The sequence below is a fragment of the Carlito syrichta genome, unplaced genomic scaffold (assembly GCF_000164805.1).
Source record: "Carlito syrichta isolate Samal-C Ts95f unplaced genomic scaffold, Tarsius_syrichta-2.0.1 Scaffold271070, whole genome shotgun sequence".
Lineage (NCBI taxonomy): Eukaryota > Metazoa > Chordata > Mammalia > Primates > Tarsiidae > Carlito > Carlito syrichta.
The window spans coordinates 509,738-526,451 of record NW_007215166.1 but is presented as its reverse complement, the minus strand read 5'-3'; the positions used below and the strand labels follow the sequence as shown (position 1 = coordinate 526,451).

The window sequence follows — 16,714 nt, the reverse complement described above, 5'->3', positions numbered from 1 at the left end:
TTGAGCTTACAGAATTAGAGAGTAGAATTGTAGTTGCCAGAGGCTGGGAAAGAAGAATGGATGGGGAAGGGAAGACATTGATCAAATGGTACAGAGTTTTAGACAGGAGGGATAAGTTTTAGTGATCTATTGCACAGAATGGTGATTATAATTAATAACAAGGCACTGCATATTTTGAAGTTGCTTAAAGATTAGATTTTAAATGCTCTCACCACAAAAAATTTATAAGTATGCAAGGTATTGAATGGGTTCATTAGCTTGATTGAATCATTCCACAATGTAAACATATATCAAAGCATCTCATTGTACCTCATAAATATATACAATTACTATTTGTTAATTAAAAAGAAAATTTTTTATACTAGTAATATTGCATAGTGAAAAAAATTATCATGGACTCCTTGGACTGGGTAAATTCCCTTTCTGTATACCAAGTTCTTAAATCTTTATCTTCTACATACCACTGAAAAGGAATATCATAATTTGTAGCAGGCTTGTTCTTTTATATAATTCAGGTTACTTTTCACCTAATATTTTCTGAGCAACTATTAGATGTCAGGAATGTTCTGGATATTTAGTGCACATCAATGGACAATGTCCAGGTGAAGTTTGTTTTCTACTGAGGGAGACAGATAGGAAACAATAAACATAATAAGTAAGTAAATGATGTGGTATGTTAGAAGTTGGTAAGTACCATGGAAAAATGAAAAGGCAAAGCAGCATGAAGATGCTTAACAGTGCTGGGGTAAGGAGGGGCAAGTCTCTGGTTTGAATGGTCAGGATTACTGGTTGACCATGTGAAAGAACTTGACCAAGTAAAATCTGAGGAAAGAGCATTCCAGATAGAGGGAACAACTAGAGCAAAAGTCTAAAGTTGAAGTACTCCTGGTAGGTGTGGGAAACAGCAAAGAGGTCAGTACGGCTAGAGCAGAGCAAGTGAAGGGAGGAGTAGCAAGAGAGAAGTTGAGAGGAGTATCAGGCCTGAGCTATGTAGGACTTTTCTCTGAGTATAATGGGGAGCCACTACTGACCAGAGGAATGACATGAAATGGCTTACAATTTTAAAGAACCACCCAGGCTGCTGGGTAAGAACAGGTGGAAGGGGTCAAAAGTGGATGCAGGGAGACCTGTTAAGAGGCTGCTGCAGTTAATCAGCTGAGAGATGGTGATCATGACTTGGACCATGGACCAGAGTGGGGGCAGGAGACAGAGTGACAGATGGTAGAATTCTGCATATGTTTTGCAGTAGAACCAAAGAGAGTTCCAGATTTTAAGAGGATTGTGAGAGAAAGAGAATAAGATTGAACATGTTGTTGCTGTTATTTTGGAATGGAGAATGAGAAGAGCAAGGTCAGGTATCCAGTTTAGACATGTGAATTTTAAGATAGCTAGTGGATATCCAAGCAGACATGTCAAATAGGCAATCCGGATATTTGAGTAAAGACTTTGAAAAAGAAGGCTGGACTGGAAATGAAAGTTGGTGAGTTGTTTGTTAGCATAATTGAAACCATGGTTTGGGATGAGATCACCAAGAGAGTGAGTATGGTTAAAGAACTTCAGTGAATTTCAGTTATTTACTCTGGTTATACAAAGATACATAATTCCTCTTCTCAAAGAGCTCATGGTTCGTATTTGGCTACACGGATTGTTCACAACCTGGAGATACCATTCACATGGACTACAGTGTCCATGCTACAGTTAATCAGCTGAGAGATGGTGATCATGACTTGGACCAGACTACAGTGTCAGACTACAGTGTCTGATGCTGAATACTGCCATGGCTATTATATTCCCAGTATGGTAAATGTTGTTCTTGATATCTATAATATAATGGCTGCATGCAATGGAATTGTAAAGAAATGAGCAGTGAATTGACTTATAATAAGCCAGAGTGCATTTAGAATACTCTTTCTAATGTTGTATATAGTAAAATAAAAAGACCTTAGGTGAAGGACCACTCAACACTGCCCATTAGTACAACATGTTCAAGGCTACTTTTAGCCATCTAGTTTGTCTTCCACATCTCTTTATCCTATTGCTGCAAAGGTACTGAGGCCCATTACACCACTGTTCCTGGGTAAAGGCAGGGGTGGAGTGGGAAGGCAGGCACAGAAATGATGTCAGCATTCTAGATTTTTATGCCTAAGTATTCCATTAGGAGTTGGCAGGAATTAGGTATGTTCCATAGTTGGTCAGTTCATCAATGTAGTCATTCACTCACCATTGTGCCTTTTCCATGGTCCAAATAGTAAAGGAATGAGGGGAGGTAAAGTCTTCTGCGTTATGATGTAATCATTTAAAATCACTCGAATGAAAAAGAACAACCCCATCCTTTCTGGGAAGTGATACCTTTGATGTGATTTTCTACTTCTAGCTCTAAGGAAAAAGGATATTGTTGAGTTATGAGATATCTGCCAGTGATTGTTGGCAAAATTGGTGAAAATTTTAAGAACTACTTCCTGGTATGATACACATACACACACACACTCACACATGTGAAATGGTCTTTACCTCGCAGAAATTAGCCTTTTGACTCAGAACAAGTAATCAATCTAAAATATAAAGAATACCCAGGCCACAGATGAATTAAAATTTTAATTAAAAATTGTTAAGTATTATCTGTATTTTTTGTCAGTAGTTTTATAAGGACTATAACCTAGTTCCTTGAAGAAACTTGACAATTTGGGATAAAAAGTAAACAGTTGTGTAAGACTAGAATTGATGTAAAACAAATAAAGTTTTACCCTATAAGTAGCAACACTGTAAATCACTGGACCTGAGACATATTTGTATGCATGTTGCCATTTTCTGCTCAGTGTCTTCCCTTTACATGTAAGGTCTTTCTCAGTGTGTCACTTCTGTGCTGACATTTGAAATTCTTCAGCCTTCTTGGCACTCTGATTCTTCATCAGGCTGTGTTCACCAGCAACTAGCACAATACCTTTCACACATACAGCTCTCCACAAGCATTTATCAATCTATCTGGTGCCAATTGATTAGAAGCCTTCTAACATTTACATAACAACTGAACATTTGGATATGTGATCAACAATATTGCAATTCTGTATTCAAGTACTTCCTGTGTTTTATTATCATTTTTATGACTATATCTCTGTCCTTATCTGCTTATTGATATAATGCTCAAACTAATGAAATAAATGCAGATTACATAGCTGCTAGCTCAGTTTATCTTGAGAATTAGCTGGCATAATGGCATGTGCAGAAACCTTAATTAGCATTAATGTATCTAATCAACAAATATTTGCTGAGCTTACTGAGTGCCAGCCATTGTGCAAAGTGGTAGGAAAGAAAAGCCGAATGAGGCAGTTGGAATCTCTGCCCTCATGCAGCTTTCAGACAAGAAAACCGTCAGTTGCAGTGTCACCTAATATAAGTTCTGGCTACTGCAGAAGCTTCTATATGAGTTGGAATTAGGTCAGCTACACTTGGCAGAAAACCCAAATAGCAATAGTTTAAAGAAAACAGAAATCCTTCTCCAGCATACATGTACTCCTGCAACAGACCAGAGCTTTACTACACCTATTTTATTGCTGTGCTGTGTGTGGCCTCTCTGCCCAAAGTCACCTTGTTGTCCAAGATGGCTGCCTCAGCCCCCTACCACAGCAGGAAGGGGGGAAGGGAGAAGAAACACAGGATCCCTAACTTTAAAAGACTTCCCAGATGTTGCTTAAAGCACTTCGCTTACATCCCTTTTGGTCAGAACTTAGTCATATGGCAATGTCTAGCAGCAAGAGAAGCTAGGAAATGCAATATTTATTTTGAGTGACCAGGAAGAAGAGCGAATGCATACTAGGGGAAAACTAACAGTCTCTGACTCAAGATTTCAGGGAAAATCGTTGCCCAAATTGACATCTGAAGGTTGGCAGGATTCTCAGAAGTGTAGATGTGTGTGTGTGTGTGTCCTCATAGGAGAAAGACATTCCAGAGAAAAAGAAAAGCTCTAGGAATCGAACACTGAGAAGAAACTGTTCTTTCACCAATCGTGATTAATTATTGCATGACAGCATTTGTGTCTTTTTAGGAAAAGAGTTGGGGCTCAGGTTATAACAAAGGAAGGGGAGTAGAGTTAACATTCAGTGATATTTTGTGGTTAAAGAGACCAGGAGATCTTGTCAGAAAACATAAAGGAGGGAGGAGAGTTTATGGCAAGGTGGTGACAATATTGGCTCAGGTGAAGGCATGTACTTGAGCCAGTTCAAAGATGGGACCGTTTGGGTGCTGTCCCACAGTACAGATTCAGGGGATAGCCCATGCCTTTCTATACCCCTGGTAGAGCTGTATTACTGGCTCCATTTGAATCACAGACTAATAGCCATACTTACTAACATGGCATAGATCTGTAGGAACAATAAAAACATTTACAATATGTTAAATTCACATTATCGATCTGCTTTGGAACTTCTTTAATTTTTATAATGTTCAGTCTTATAAAATTAGTATCCTTTCTAGTTTAAACAAATTTATTAGCAATTTTTGTTTGCCTGTTATTGTGATAAATCAGCAATTGCCTCACATGAAAACAACAAATGGAATATTTTAAACGTCCTGATATGCAGTATGTTATTTGAGAAAATGTATGCTTTTATGTTTTTCTAATTATTTTCATACAGTGGTTTGGTTATGTTTTGATCCTGCTCTTTATCCACAAATGAATCAAAAATACAAATAGTCCAACGCATTTAAAAATAAGCACTCATTGAAAATATTTTATCTCCAAAGTGACTTTGTTCTGGTTTTAAGATCAAACAACAAATTTAAGTTTAAAATCAGTCAGAAAGAGAGTTTAAGTAAAGCACTGGCTTAAATGTATAATTATTTAGGTTCTTATGCAATTTTTTCATATTCCTTCTCAAATACCATGAAGCTATAACTTTTCTTTCCAGGGAAAGTGGTTCTATGGTTGATGGTTGGCAATACAATTTAAGTATTATACATGAGTGGGGGAAATTGAACCTCTTAATACATCTGTGACTGGTAAGTTTAATAAATGCCAGGTTGGTAAGAGCAAAACTTCTAGGACTTATTTGTCTTGAGATCAATGTATCTTTATGAGGAAGGAGAAATTATTAAAATCTGTGTTCATTAACCCATTATTTAGTTTGTGACTTCATATTAGATCATAGAATTGCCCAGAAGTACCTGGTACAATTCAGTTTCTTAAGGTCACTCCTAGACCTATAGTGACATGATTCATCTGATTCTATTTTTATGGTTATCTCTATAAATAATAATCAATCCCACAGTCCTTAGCTCCAATGTCGGACAGCAAGCATCCATTCCTGCTCTGAGTGAATCCAGATTTAACTCTAAAGACTGATCAAAGTCAAAACCTCCATATCATTTCCGATATATCTGTTCTCTCTTCTTATGAAGTATTCTGCTGCTTACTTAAATTTTACAAATTTCTAGTTTTGATTTAAAATAACTGAATAAACAACCACACAGAGATTTTGGACCAAATATGTTACATTTGACAATGTAAGTCATGTTTTCCTATTAGCCAAGTCATAATTTAACAGGTAGCTTCATAGATGGGCATTGACTCTGAAACCAAGAGGTCTATGCTATGATGAGGGATGGTGCATTTACTGATAGACTGGTAAACAAAGGGAAGGGAGATTGGTCATCAATGCTTTTGTGATTGCATATAAATAAATGTGATTGGGAGCAGTGTGGGGGATGAGGAACAGATGACTAGATCTTTGAATCATTAACAAGGTCAATATCACTCAAAATGTCTTCAATGAGCATGGAGTATATTAATAATAAGAAAAAACAACAATGAGCTATTAACAAAAAAAATCCTTCACTAACTCCTCATGGCCTATGTAATAAAGTGAACATGAACATGGACATGACCCTAACCTACACTCTTTCAACCTCATCTCTTGCCATGTCCTGCCTTCAACTGTAAGGTGCCATTGTGCTCTAGTGCTTCTTTCCTCTTTCCTTTTTTTGTTTGTGCAATAACTTTCCTCCATGACTCATACATGACCTCATTCTGTCCTCTCTCTGCTTCAAATTCTTTTCCCATCCCTTCCCCAATCCCAGACTAGGCCAGGGGTCTCTCTCTGATGTGTTCTCATAGACTCTGAGCATTACACCTCCTCCAGCACATTCCTGTTTGTGCTTATGTGTCTGTTCCTCTCACAAGATTCTATCCTCAATGCCACATACGTAGAACACAACCAATGCTCATTTGTTGAATGAGTGTTTTGGTGCATACTATAAGTTAGAAAATAACTTTAAGTAATCATAAAACTATAATCATCTTATCTATTATTAACTTACTACCAGAAATGCCCATTTGCACATAGGGCATCTAGACCACTTAATCCTTCCCTTTACAGATAAGGAAATAAGGAACTGATATCCCCATAGGTAAATGATAATTCCTTGAAAGCACAAGGACAAGAATTCTGGTCACCTGATTCTTTTTTAAAAATTTTATTTTAAAGATGTGGGGTACAATTTAGGATTGGGTATACAGGTGGTCATCATACATGTAATGTTTGGACCTCCCTTTGGTCCCCACTTCACCTCATTGATGTTATGTGCTCCCTGCTTCCTCCCCAGGCAGTTTCTGGCTACTGACAATCCCTTTCTTATAGTATTATGGTAAATGTTCAGGGTCTGCTTATGAGTGAGAACATGTGTTACTCATTTCTTTGTTTCTGTGATAGATCACGGAGTATTAAAGACTCTAACTCCATCCATATTGCTATGAAGTCCATAATTTTTTCCTTCTTTATGGCTGCATAATATTCCATTGTGTATATGTACCACATTTTTTATCCAGTTCAGTTTCAATGGGCATCATGGTTGGTTCCATGTTTTTGCTGTTGTGAACAGTGCTTCAAGAAACATACATGCACAGGTATGTATATATATTGTTTTTACCAAAGACAATCTACAGATTCAATGCAATACCCATAAAATTACCCAATTCTTACTTATGAGTGAGTGTGAATTTTCAAGCAAGGAGCAGTATATGGAGACCTTGCATAGTGCAAGGAGGAGGCCTAGCCATGCTGCCTTGAGTAACAGAACTTATTAATGAAACTAAAACAGTGCCCAGAAGATTTGCCATTGTGTCCAGTGGTCCTGTGTCCTCTGCTTCCCTGTGTCTATCTCCTTCCTTCTCCAGGCAATGAGATTCTGATTGAGCCCATGACTTGGAAACCTTTGACACAAACATCAGTATTGGATCCTATTAGTTGTAGCCAAAGTAAGGCAGTTGTTTGGGGTCAGTACATTTGACTTTGCAACCTATAGCTGATGTATGCAGGGGGAGCTTCGTAAAGCTTTAGCAGAAGCAAAGGGAGCCTTCAGCTAGGTATAGTCCCTTTGAGCTTTCTGGACTTGGCAATGTAGCAAGGAAAAAACATTTGTATATGTAAATATGGAATGGAAAGGATAAAATAGATACTGTAACAACAACTACTATAAATATTTTTACAACTACTAGTACCTAACACTACTTGTATTACTTCTGTTCTTACATGCCAGTACTTTGTAATTGAGTAGTCTTCTCTGCTCAGGTAGACAACAGGAGGGAGGGCTTTACAATTGATTTGCAAGAAGATGTAGAAGTTCTTTCACATTGTGCAATGATTGAGATCATGGGCTTTGTGCAAATCAAAACCACTTCTTAGATGTGACATCTTAGACAAGTAATTTAACTTTGTGTATACCTCAATTATCTCACTCATAAAATGGGGATAATACATCCTATCACATAAAGTCCTTGTGAGGATTAAATGAGAGAAACTAAGCACTGTTTAAAACAATACTTAGCACACAGTGAGCACTCAGTAAATACTTTTTATTAAGCTATGTGAAATAAAATGCATCTTTATCTTTGTTTCATGGATACTGAAACTGAGGCTTAATGATTTGCTATGTTAGTAAGTGGGAGAGTCTCAAAGACTCTTCCTCTCTTCTTTCTTTTTTAGCTTTTTTTGCTTCCTCCCTTCCTTCCATATGTACTTTTCTGCTGGGCTTGATTCAGATACGACAATTTTTGCCCAGCTGATTGGGATTAGCACATCTGAGTTCTTTTTAAATTTTTTTTCTACAGCCCCAGCTCCTTGCCGTAGCACTTGTAAGAAAGCACTCACTCACATATCTTATTCCGGTTGAAATAAAATCTTAGTATGCTTTTGTCTTTCGCCACTAACCTACTACTATTAACTGTCATATCCAAAGTCCCAAGCTTTATTTGAATCTTCATACTTGAGAAATCAATAGGGTCAAGGAAATAAGAACTGGTGTTTACATAAGTGTTTATTGGACCTTTCTTTATCATCTTTTCAGGTCTTGTAGAAATTTGCCTGATGCACCCCCTCGATGTGGTGAAAACCAGGTAAGGTTCTGCATGAACAAGTTTTATTGACTTTGGCTGATAGCCAAATTAAGATCTGTCAGAACACAATAAATGCTAGAACTTGTCCCAGGCCGCTAGCTTCTCTCTATAATAGCATTTGTATTTGCTTCTTAAAGAAGGTACTATTTGACAGATAAAATGTGAACAGTGAAAAACATTTCTGGATGGAGGTCATCCGAAGGTATGTAATATTTTACTCCCTTCACATGTCAACCATAGGTATGATTTGTGGCTATACTGGTAAATGAGGTAAATTTATCAAAATGATGTAAAAACTAAATTTTATCCAGTGAATTATGACAGCACATTTTCATGTGGCATTTCATAACAAATCACTATTTAATAGTCAGCACTTTGGTGTGAGACTTCAAAATTTCAAGCAAACTTCTTAAATGGTTCTTAAATAATTTATTCCCACAACTGTTTGCCAATGCAAAAATGCCATATTTTTAGGAAAATGCATTTGTTCTTAAAGGGTGATACAAGTCAGGGCAATATATTGAATCTACTTACCGAGAGAGAAAGAAAAATAACAAAGCCTGATGGCATTTAATATGATCTAGAGCATTAAAAAAAAAAAATTAAACCAGTGGCTGTATTACTGAACTCCCTATTTTTTCACATTGGAAATTCTTGGAATGAATGAAAATTTCCATTTATTCGCATTGCATAAAACTCAAGAACACCATGTCTAGGTTGGGGCCTAATAGTAAACAATGCCATGCCACAATGAAGATTAAACAAACCATTACTGCCTCAGTTAAAAAATACTTGATGATCCAGCTAGTCATTGGATGGACATGTTGCTTATTTTTCCTAAGAGAGTATCTTAGGCTGGTTGCTGAAAGCAAGAGAAGGTGACTGACATGCAAATAATATTACTTAGAGAGTCTCACCCTCTAATAGAGATAGAAAAGATGGAAATTTGGCCTCTGTCTTAGCATGAGCTGCTGTAACAAAATACCATAGACTTAGTGGCTTAAACAACTTACATTTATTTTTCACAGCTTTGGAGTCTGGGAAGTCCAAGATCAAGGTCTTAGAGGATCCGATTCTCTTCCTGGCTTGCAAATGGCCTCCTTCTTGCTATATTCTCACATGGTAGAGAGAGGAAGCTCTGTTGTCATTTCCTCTTCTAATATAGACACAGACACCATCATGGGGGCTGTACCCTCATGACCTCTTCTCAACCTAATCATCTCCCAGAGGCCTTACCTCCAAATGCCATCACATTGGAGGCTAGGGTTTCAGTATACGAATTTTAGAGAGACACAAACATTCAGTCTGTAACAGTCTCAAGTCAGTAGACTCAAAGAAAGAAAGAAGAAAACCACAAATTATATTCAAATACAAGATGTGTGCATCCCTGAGTCACTTTTTTTTTTTCTTTTTTACAGAGTTCAGAAACAGAAAGCAAAACTCACTGGTGTTTCCTTCTTAGATTTTGCGTTAACCTTCTTTCAAAAACCAGAATATTGTTGCTAGTCTTGCTGAGGAATAAATTGCTTTTGTCACTTAAAGATCATTTCCTAACTGAATAAACTGTTCAAATGAGCATAGGGGAAAACTAATGATTTGATCAAGACATGGTGTTAAAATTATGGTTACTCATTCATTTAATACTTCATTTATGCAGTCAGCAAACATGTCTTGGGCATCTAGTGTGCAGTTTCCAGCTAGTTCTGTACTCAGAGAGCTCATAGTCTGATGAGCATAGGGATCTCCACAATGAACTTCAAGAGCTATCATTCTGTTGGCTAGAATTGAATTGAATATTTCTTGATCTTTTTATCTTTGTTGTAGAATTATTTTCATTAAAATGGCATTCATTTCTTGGGCATGGTGGCTCAAGCCTATAATCCCAGCATTTGGGAGGGTGAAGTGGGAAGCTTGCTTGAAACCAGGAGTTTGAGACCATCCTAGGCAACATAGCAAGATCCCGGTCTCTACAAAAAATTTAAAAATGTGCTGGATGTGGTGATATATGCCTATAGTCCCAGCTACTTGGGAGGCTGAGGCAGAAGGATAGCCTGAACCTAGGAGGTAGAGGCTACGGTGAGCCATGATTGTGCCACTGTACTTCAGCCTGAGCGATAGAATGAGACTGAATTTTTTTTAACAATGTTAATTAATTGGAATTAGTCACATGCCCTTGCCTAACTTCGAGGAGAAGGGAAAATACAATCCTTCCTGGTACTCTAAAGGAGAGAGGAACTGGATACTGGGTGATATTTGACCTTATAACAATAAAAAGTATATTGAGTAAAGACCCACAATCATAGAGTAAACTGAAAGTCCCAAATATGTGCAAATGACATTACAACCAAAGTAGCATGTGCAAGGTTGATAGTATTTATCACCTGAGTACTAACATAGACAGGAACAGACTCACATGCTGGGACTCTTCCTTGTCACGTTGTACATGAGATGACTACACTTCTGAAAAGAAATAAATTTGTATGCCAAAACTGATCATTTACAAACTGAAAAAATTCCTGTGAAGGAAGAGTTTGGAAATAATTCTAAGAATCTGTTGTTATTAATCCAGCAAAGAAAAAGGAATAGACACAAATAAAACCCAACAAGAAAAGACTAGACTAGGATCCAAGAAGTAAAGACTTGTACTTTGCCGTATACTGGCTCATGAGATATTGTGGGAAATGAGCCATATCCATGCTCAGATTAATTCAGTGCACTACCCTTTAAGTAATAATATGAAAGAGGAGGCAAAAACAGCCCTCGAAAAACTGTGATGTGAGATTTGACCTGTGTATCGCATGCTGCACTTTGGCAATGCCTACAACAACTTAGAATCCAGTGCCTTGGAATATGATGTTTTTAAAAAAGGGACTTGCTGAAATCACCAGTGCGAAGTTCATGTGTTATCTTTTACAACTTATGACTTATAATTATTTCTTTTTATCTTTATTAAAATAGTACATGCACTTCACATAAAATTCAAATAATACTCCATGCCTTGTGTCCATCAAGATGAACTGAGTTATGCCACTATAACATCAGCAACAAACCCTAAATCTCAGCAGACAACAATAACTGTAACTTTTTCTCTTACCCCCACCTCAAGTCTAATATGAGTGGGTGCCTTTGTTCACACTGGATAACAAAATACCATAAACCGAGTAGCTTACACACAACGAAATGTATTTCTCGCTGTTCTGGAGGCCGAGAAGTCCAAGATCAAGGTGCCATCAGGTATGGTGTCTGGCAAGGGCTTGTTTTCTGGGTCATAAAGGGTGCTTTCTCACTGTGTGCACACATGGTAAAAGAGCAAGGCAGCTCTGTGGTGTCTCTTTTAAGAACACTAATCTCATTCATGGGAGCTCCACCCTCATTACCTAATCACCTCCCAAAGGCCCCACCTCCTGATACCATTACCTTGGGGAGTAGGATTTCACCACATTGGCTTTGAGGGACACAACCATTCAGACCATAGCAGTGGGAGACTGCTCAGATTGACAGAAGCTCTGTTTCAGCACATGCTTTCACCACCCCAGTGGCAGGAATAGTGGAGCTGAACAGTCTCACACTGGCAATTAGCACTCTGACCAAAAGTGCCATTTTCCCCAACCTATGGTTAAGAACTAGTCACTTAACCACACGTGGACAACCAGAAGGAGGAGAAATATGACACTCCCACTGACCTAAAGAAAGGGACCTGGGTGTCAGTATGCCATAGCCATATCTTTTCCAAGCCTTATAAGAATAAACATCATTCCCCTACCCAACCCTCTCCACCCACCAATTCCCATTCCAGAGATAAAGACCTTTGGCTTTTAGCTGTTTCTCTTAGAATTCACTTCCATCTTTCTAAATATGCATATACCAGTTGTAATGGATTGAACAGTGCTCCCTCCCCCAATTTATGTCCTTCCCAGAACTTCAGAAGGTGATCTTATTTGGAAATAGGGTCTTCACAGATGTAACTGGTTAAGATTTGGTCATACTGGGATAGGGTGGGTCCTAAATGCAATGTGACTGATATTCTTATAAGAAGAAGAAAAGGACTTCAAGGAAAGGCAGACACAGATAGAAGACTACCATGTGATGTTGAAAGCAGAGACTGGAATTGTGCAGCTGCAAGGCTACGAATGCCATGCATCATTGGCAACCACTAGAAGCTAGGAGAAAGGTAATGAACAGATTGTCTCTCTGAGCCTTTAAGCAGGAACCAACCCTGCTGACACCTTGATTTTAGACTTCTGGCTTTCTGAACTGTAAGAGAATAAAAATCTGTTGTTTTAAGCCATGCAGCTTGGTAATTTGTTAGGAAGCGAATATACCACTCTTTCTTAATTTGTCAGCTTTAAATGTTATTTATGATATCTAGAATTGCACCCTGGCCCCAGTTCCCCTCCCTGCATCTGTCCCATGATTGATCAATAATCAATTGTTTGCATTATTTTACTATACATTGTTCACTACTGAACCAAGTGGTGTTCAGTGGTTGATTTTTCTGGAGTTAATTATTGCCTCGTATTTTCATTCTTTAGTTCTCTATAAGGCTATTGTTAATTGTTATTTCTGCCCAAATTTTTCCACAGCTTCCTTTTTACTACTGATTGTCACTCTCTTAGCAAATAATGGGGTGGGGCTTGTTGAAAGTGGCCTTTTGACAATGATCAGCTTGTTAAGCACCCCCTACTCCCTCTTCCAATATCAATATTTAAAGATCTTTTCTGGGATACTGTTTCTCCAGTGAAGAATCTTTCGACCAAGTAGTATGTTGTGGAAAGTCTCACCATTAAGGATGAAGAATTTCACATCATCATCATGTTTCTATAATAGTTTGGGGCCACTCACCAGCCCTCCACTGTACCTAATGGCCCTCAGCCTGAAGAGGCTCTCTCTGGTTTTGTCTCCAGAGAATAATCTTCAGGTCATAAGTGGGGAGGTGGGTAAGGACATATATGGACTTTCAAGCAATCCTCCTGTTTTCAGTCACATCGCCTCACCTTCCAAGGTATCTGCTGCCTCCAAGGCCTAAGGCTTCTCGGGATCTTTAGGTACTTAGGGTGCAGACTCCTCTGCCCTGCTAAGGCTGTGACCATTCCTCCATTTATTTCCATCTGACAAAACTGTGTTGGCATTGCACATTCATTGTTACTTCTTGTACCGTCCACTTTTTATCATTATTAATCTTTTACTAGCTGTGTTAGTCAGGGCCCAACCAGGAGAATACACACACTGAGTATTTGAAAAATGGGAATTTAATGCAAGGAGTTAGTTATACAAATGATAGAATTTCTGAGGAGTCAACAGAGGTCTGTGAGGCAACCCAGAGATTAGCAATAGTACCACCACCCCAGGCTTGAAAGACAAAGGAAGGAGGCAGTACTGCTAGAGCCCAGGGCCATAGCCACCCTAGTGGAAGCTAGAACCATAGTACGTCTGTCTAGTGGCAGCTGGAGCCTCGGAGGAGACTCAGTCTTTGTCAAATGCTCTGCATGGAGCAGAGAGGAATGGGGAGAAATCCTCTGGATTCTCCCTTTGCTCTACCTTAAGACTCCCACCCACTCATGCTCCTATTTGCTGAACCCATGGAAGCCTGGGAAGCCCAGACCTGCTGAGGTCAGCCCCTCCACATTATAGTGTAGTGCAGAAAAAGGGAAGAGTGAGAAATGGATCTGAAGACAGAATCAGGATGACATTCTTAATGGGATTGGAGAAAGAACTGAGAGGAACATGCGTTTTCAATTCAGCATGTTGAACAAAACTTGCCTTGTATTTTAAAAGATGTTAGAAATTATAATTGATAATTCTTTAGGAAGAAATTTCAGGAACTGTAGCACTTGGCTTAATACAGAAAGAGCTTATTCTGCCCCCTTGCAAGTCTCGCTCAGAGACAGACCTCACATGAACAGAGGCCACATGACAACTGATGTGTTCTAAGTGTCTCTACCTAATTTTAGCAGAGGATATTTAGCTAAGAAGCTGTACAGAGGGCAGTTATGTGGAATCAACGTGTCTTTTGAGATTCTCCCCAGAGATGTATATATTTGCTGTGGTATTTTTTTGTTTATACATAAACAGAACTGTGTGTATAATTGTGAGTAGACCCCTCGTTCAGAATCCATGGCTAGAAATGACAAAAGACCCTATTTACCTGTATAACTAGAAAGATCAAAGGTGTAATTCCTGGCATTACATCTCCAGGGGTTCAAATAAAATAATTGGTAGTAGTTTTCTCATATTCTCTCTCTCTCTCTCTCTTCCTCTCTTTCTTCAGCTTTTCTTCATTTTTGGGATAGCTTCTTTTACTTGGTGCCGGATGGCAGCTTCAAGCTTCCATGGTCCATGATGTTTGTTTGTGTCGCGGTTAATAATTCTGTCTCTAGAGTTGGGCTGCCTGGTTTCAAATCGTGACTCCTTCCGTCATTACCTGTGTGATCTCACTAAGTTGCTTAACTTCCCTGTGCCTCAGTATTCTCATCTTTAAATGGGAACAATAATGCGATCCACATTATTATGAGAAATAAATGAGTGTGCGTGCATGTGTGCACATACACACACACACACACAGGATTGAAAGCATGGTGTTTACTCCTGGGTCAGTAAAGGAAGAGGGACTACAAAGACAAATGGAGTCTATATGGTAGTCATGGAGACATGAAGGAGTATAAAAAGTGTGTGGGAGGAGGGGAAGCTTTAATGTGGAGTCAAGAAGTTTCAAGTTGCTAAGCCAGAAGACTTGTTATATGAGCACTACATTTAAATCCTTCCTCAGAATGGTATTTGCAAGTAGAGAGTCCTTCTGGGTCTGAGGGCAAGAGAGCATTGGTTTAGTGTATGTGTTCTAGTTGACGTCATCCCACACATCATTTTAGGGCTGTGTGCTGACATTATTAAGTATCCCTTAGCCAGCACAGTGCCTGGCCTCCAGGAGGTGCCCAGTGAATGCTGTTGAATAAACAAGTACTGGTAATAATAAAAATAATAACCCTATTAGTTCTATGGCCAATCTGGAATGTCTAGTAAGTGAATAATAAGTAACTGTATTGTCTTCATTGCAAAATGGAAGATTTCAGGAATGAGGTGGGAATTTAGAACCTGTTGAAATAAAAAGGTAGACATGATTTGACAAGATCATAGGCAAAACCATTTCAAGCCTAGAGCAGGGTTTCAGAGACTGGATTGGAGAAGAGGGATATGAGGCTGTTTCCGTTAGATGTGTCCAGATGAGAAGTGGGGAAACTGGGTAGGGAGAGGGATGGAGGGTGCTGAGGAGCACATGGGACGAGCTCTAAGGTGAAAAGCAAAATCCTAGTCTTCCTCTAGACCAGCACTGGCTAATCGAATAGAATGTACTTACTACACATATATAATTTGAAGTTTCCTAAGATCCCCATTTAAAGAAATACAAATAGCAGTTAAGATTAATTTTAAGACTGTATCTTGTTTAGCCTCATATGTCCGAATCATTGCCATAGCAACATGCTACTTGATTTTAAACTTATTAATGAGATATTTTCAGTTCTTTTTTTAAATTTAAATCTGGTGCCTATTTTACCCTTCGAGCACATCTCCCCATTGACTAGTCAGCCACATTTCAAATGCTCAAAAGCCATGGGGACTTGAGGTCCTGGATTAGACAGCACAGGCCTAGACTGCAATGGAGAGAGGTGGGTCTTTTGAAGGAGAAGGGCAGGTAGTCCAGGGTTTTTTTCCTAAGAGGAATGCTCTTGCTTGGAACAGGCTGATGATTGCAAATAAGCAGGGTCCTGGGGAGTTGAATTTACTACTTAGGCATTTCAAGGCTTATACCTTGAAAGTGGCATACAAAAGCCCCAAGGATTTATGAAAGTCACGGTCGGAGGGGGATATAGCATTTGTCCCTTTCATATTTTTAGTTCTAGGAAAGGAAAAGGCCCATTGTGATCCAGGAAAGGAAAATTACTGAGGTATTTGTTCTCTTTCACTTTGAGTCATGTTTTATCATTTTTATTTTGTTTTGTTTTCAAATGGGGCATAAGTCAGGTATACACTAAATAAACTATCAATCCTATAAGGAATGATCTTTTAAAATGCACACCTTAGCCAGGCGTGGTGGCCTGGAGCCTGTAGTCCTAGCTACTCAGGAGGCTAAGGCAGGAGGATCACTTAAGCCCAGGAGTTGGAGGCTGCTGTGAGCTATGATTGCACCACTGCACAAAAACCTAGGTGACAGAGTGAGACTCTGTCTCAAAAATAAATTTTAAAAAATTTAAGTTGCTCCCTGTCAAAGAGCTCCACGAACTAAAGGGCACGTTTTCTTGTGCATTCTGGAGAAGGCAAGAAAAGGAGGGGCAT

The 16,714-nt window shown here is 38.7% G+C and overlaps 1 protein-coding gene across 1 annotated transcript in view; it reads left to right on the top strand.

The window, feature by feature from the left end:
• The first annotated feature begins 8,340 nt into the window (after window positions 1-8,340).
• SLC25A21 (solute carrier family 25 member 21) overlaps window positions 8,341-16,714 on the top strand; it is a 202,643-nt gene continuing 194,269 nt past the window's right edge. Inside the window, 1 exon segment of the mRNA XM_021709660.1 lies at window positions 8,341-8,386. Coding sequence (XP_021565335.1) covers window positions 8,358-8,386 — 29 coding nt within the window. The 5' untranslated portion in view covers window positions 8,341-8,357.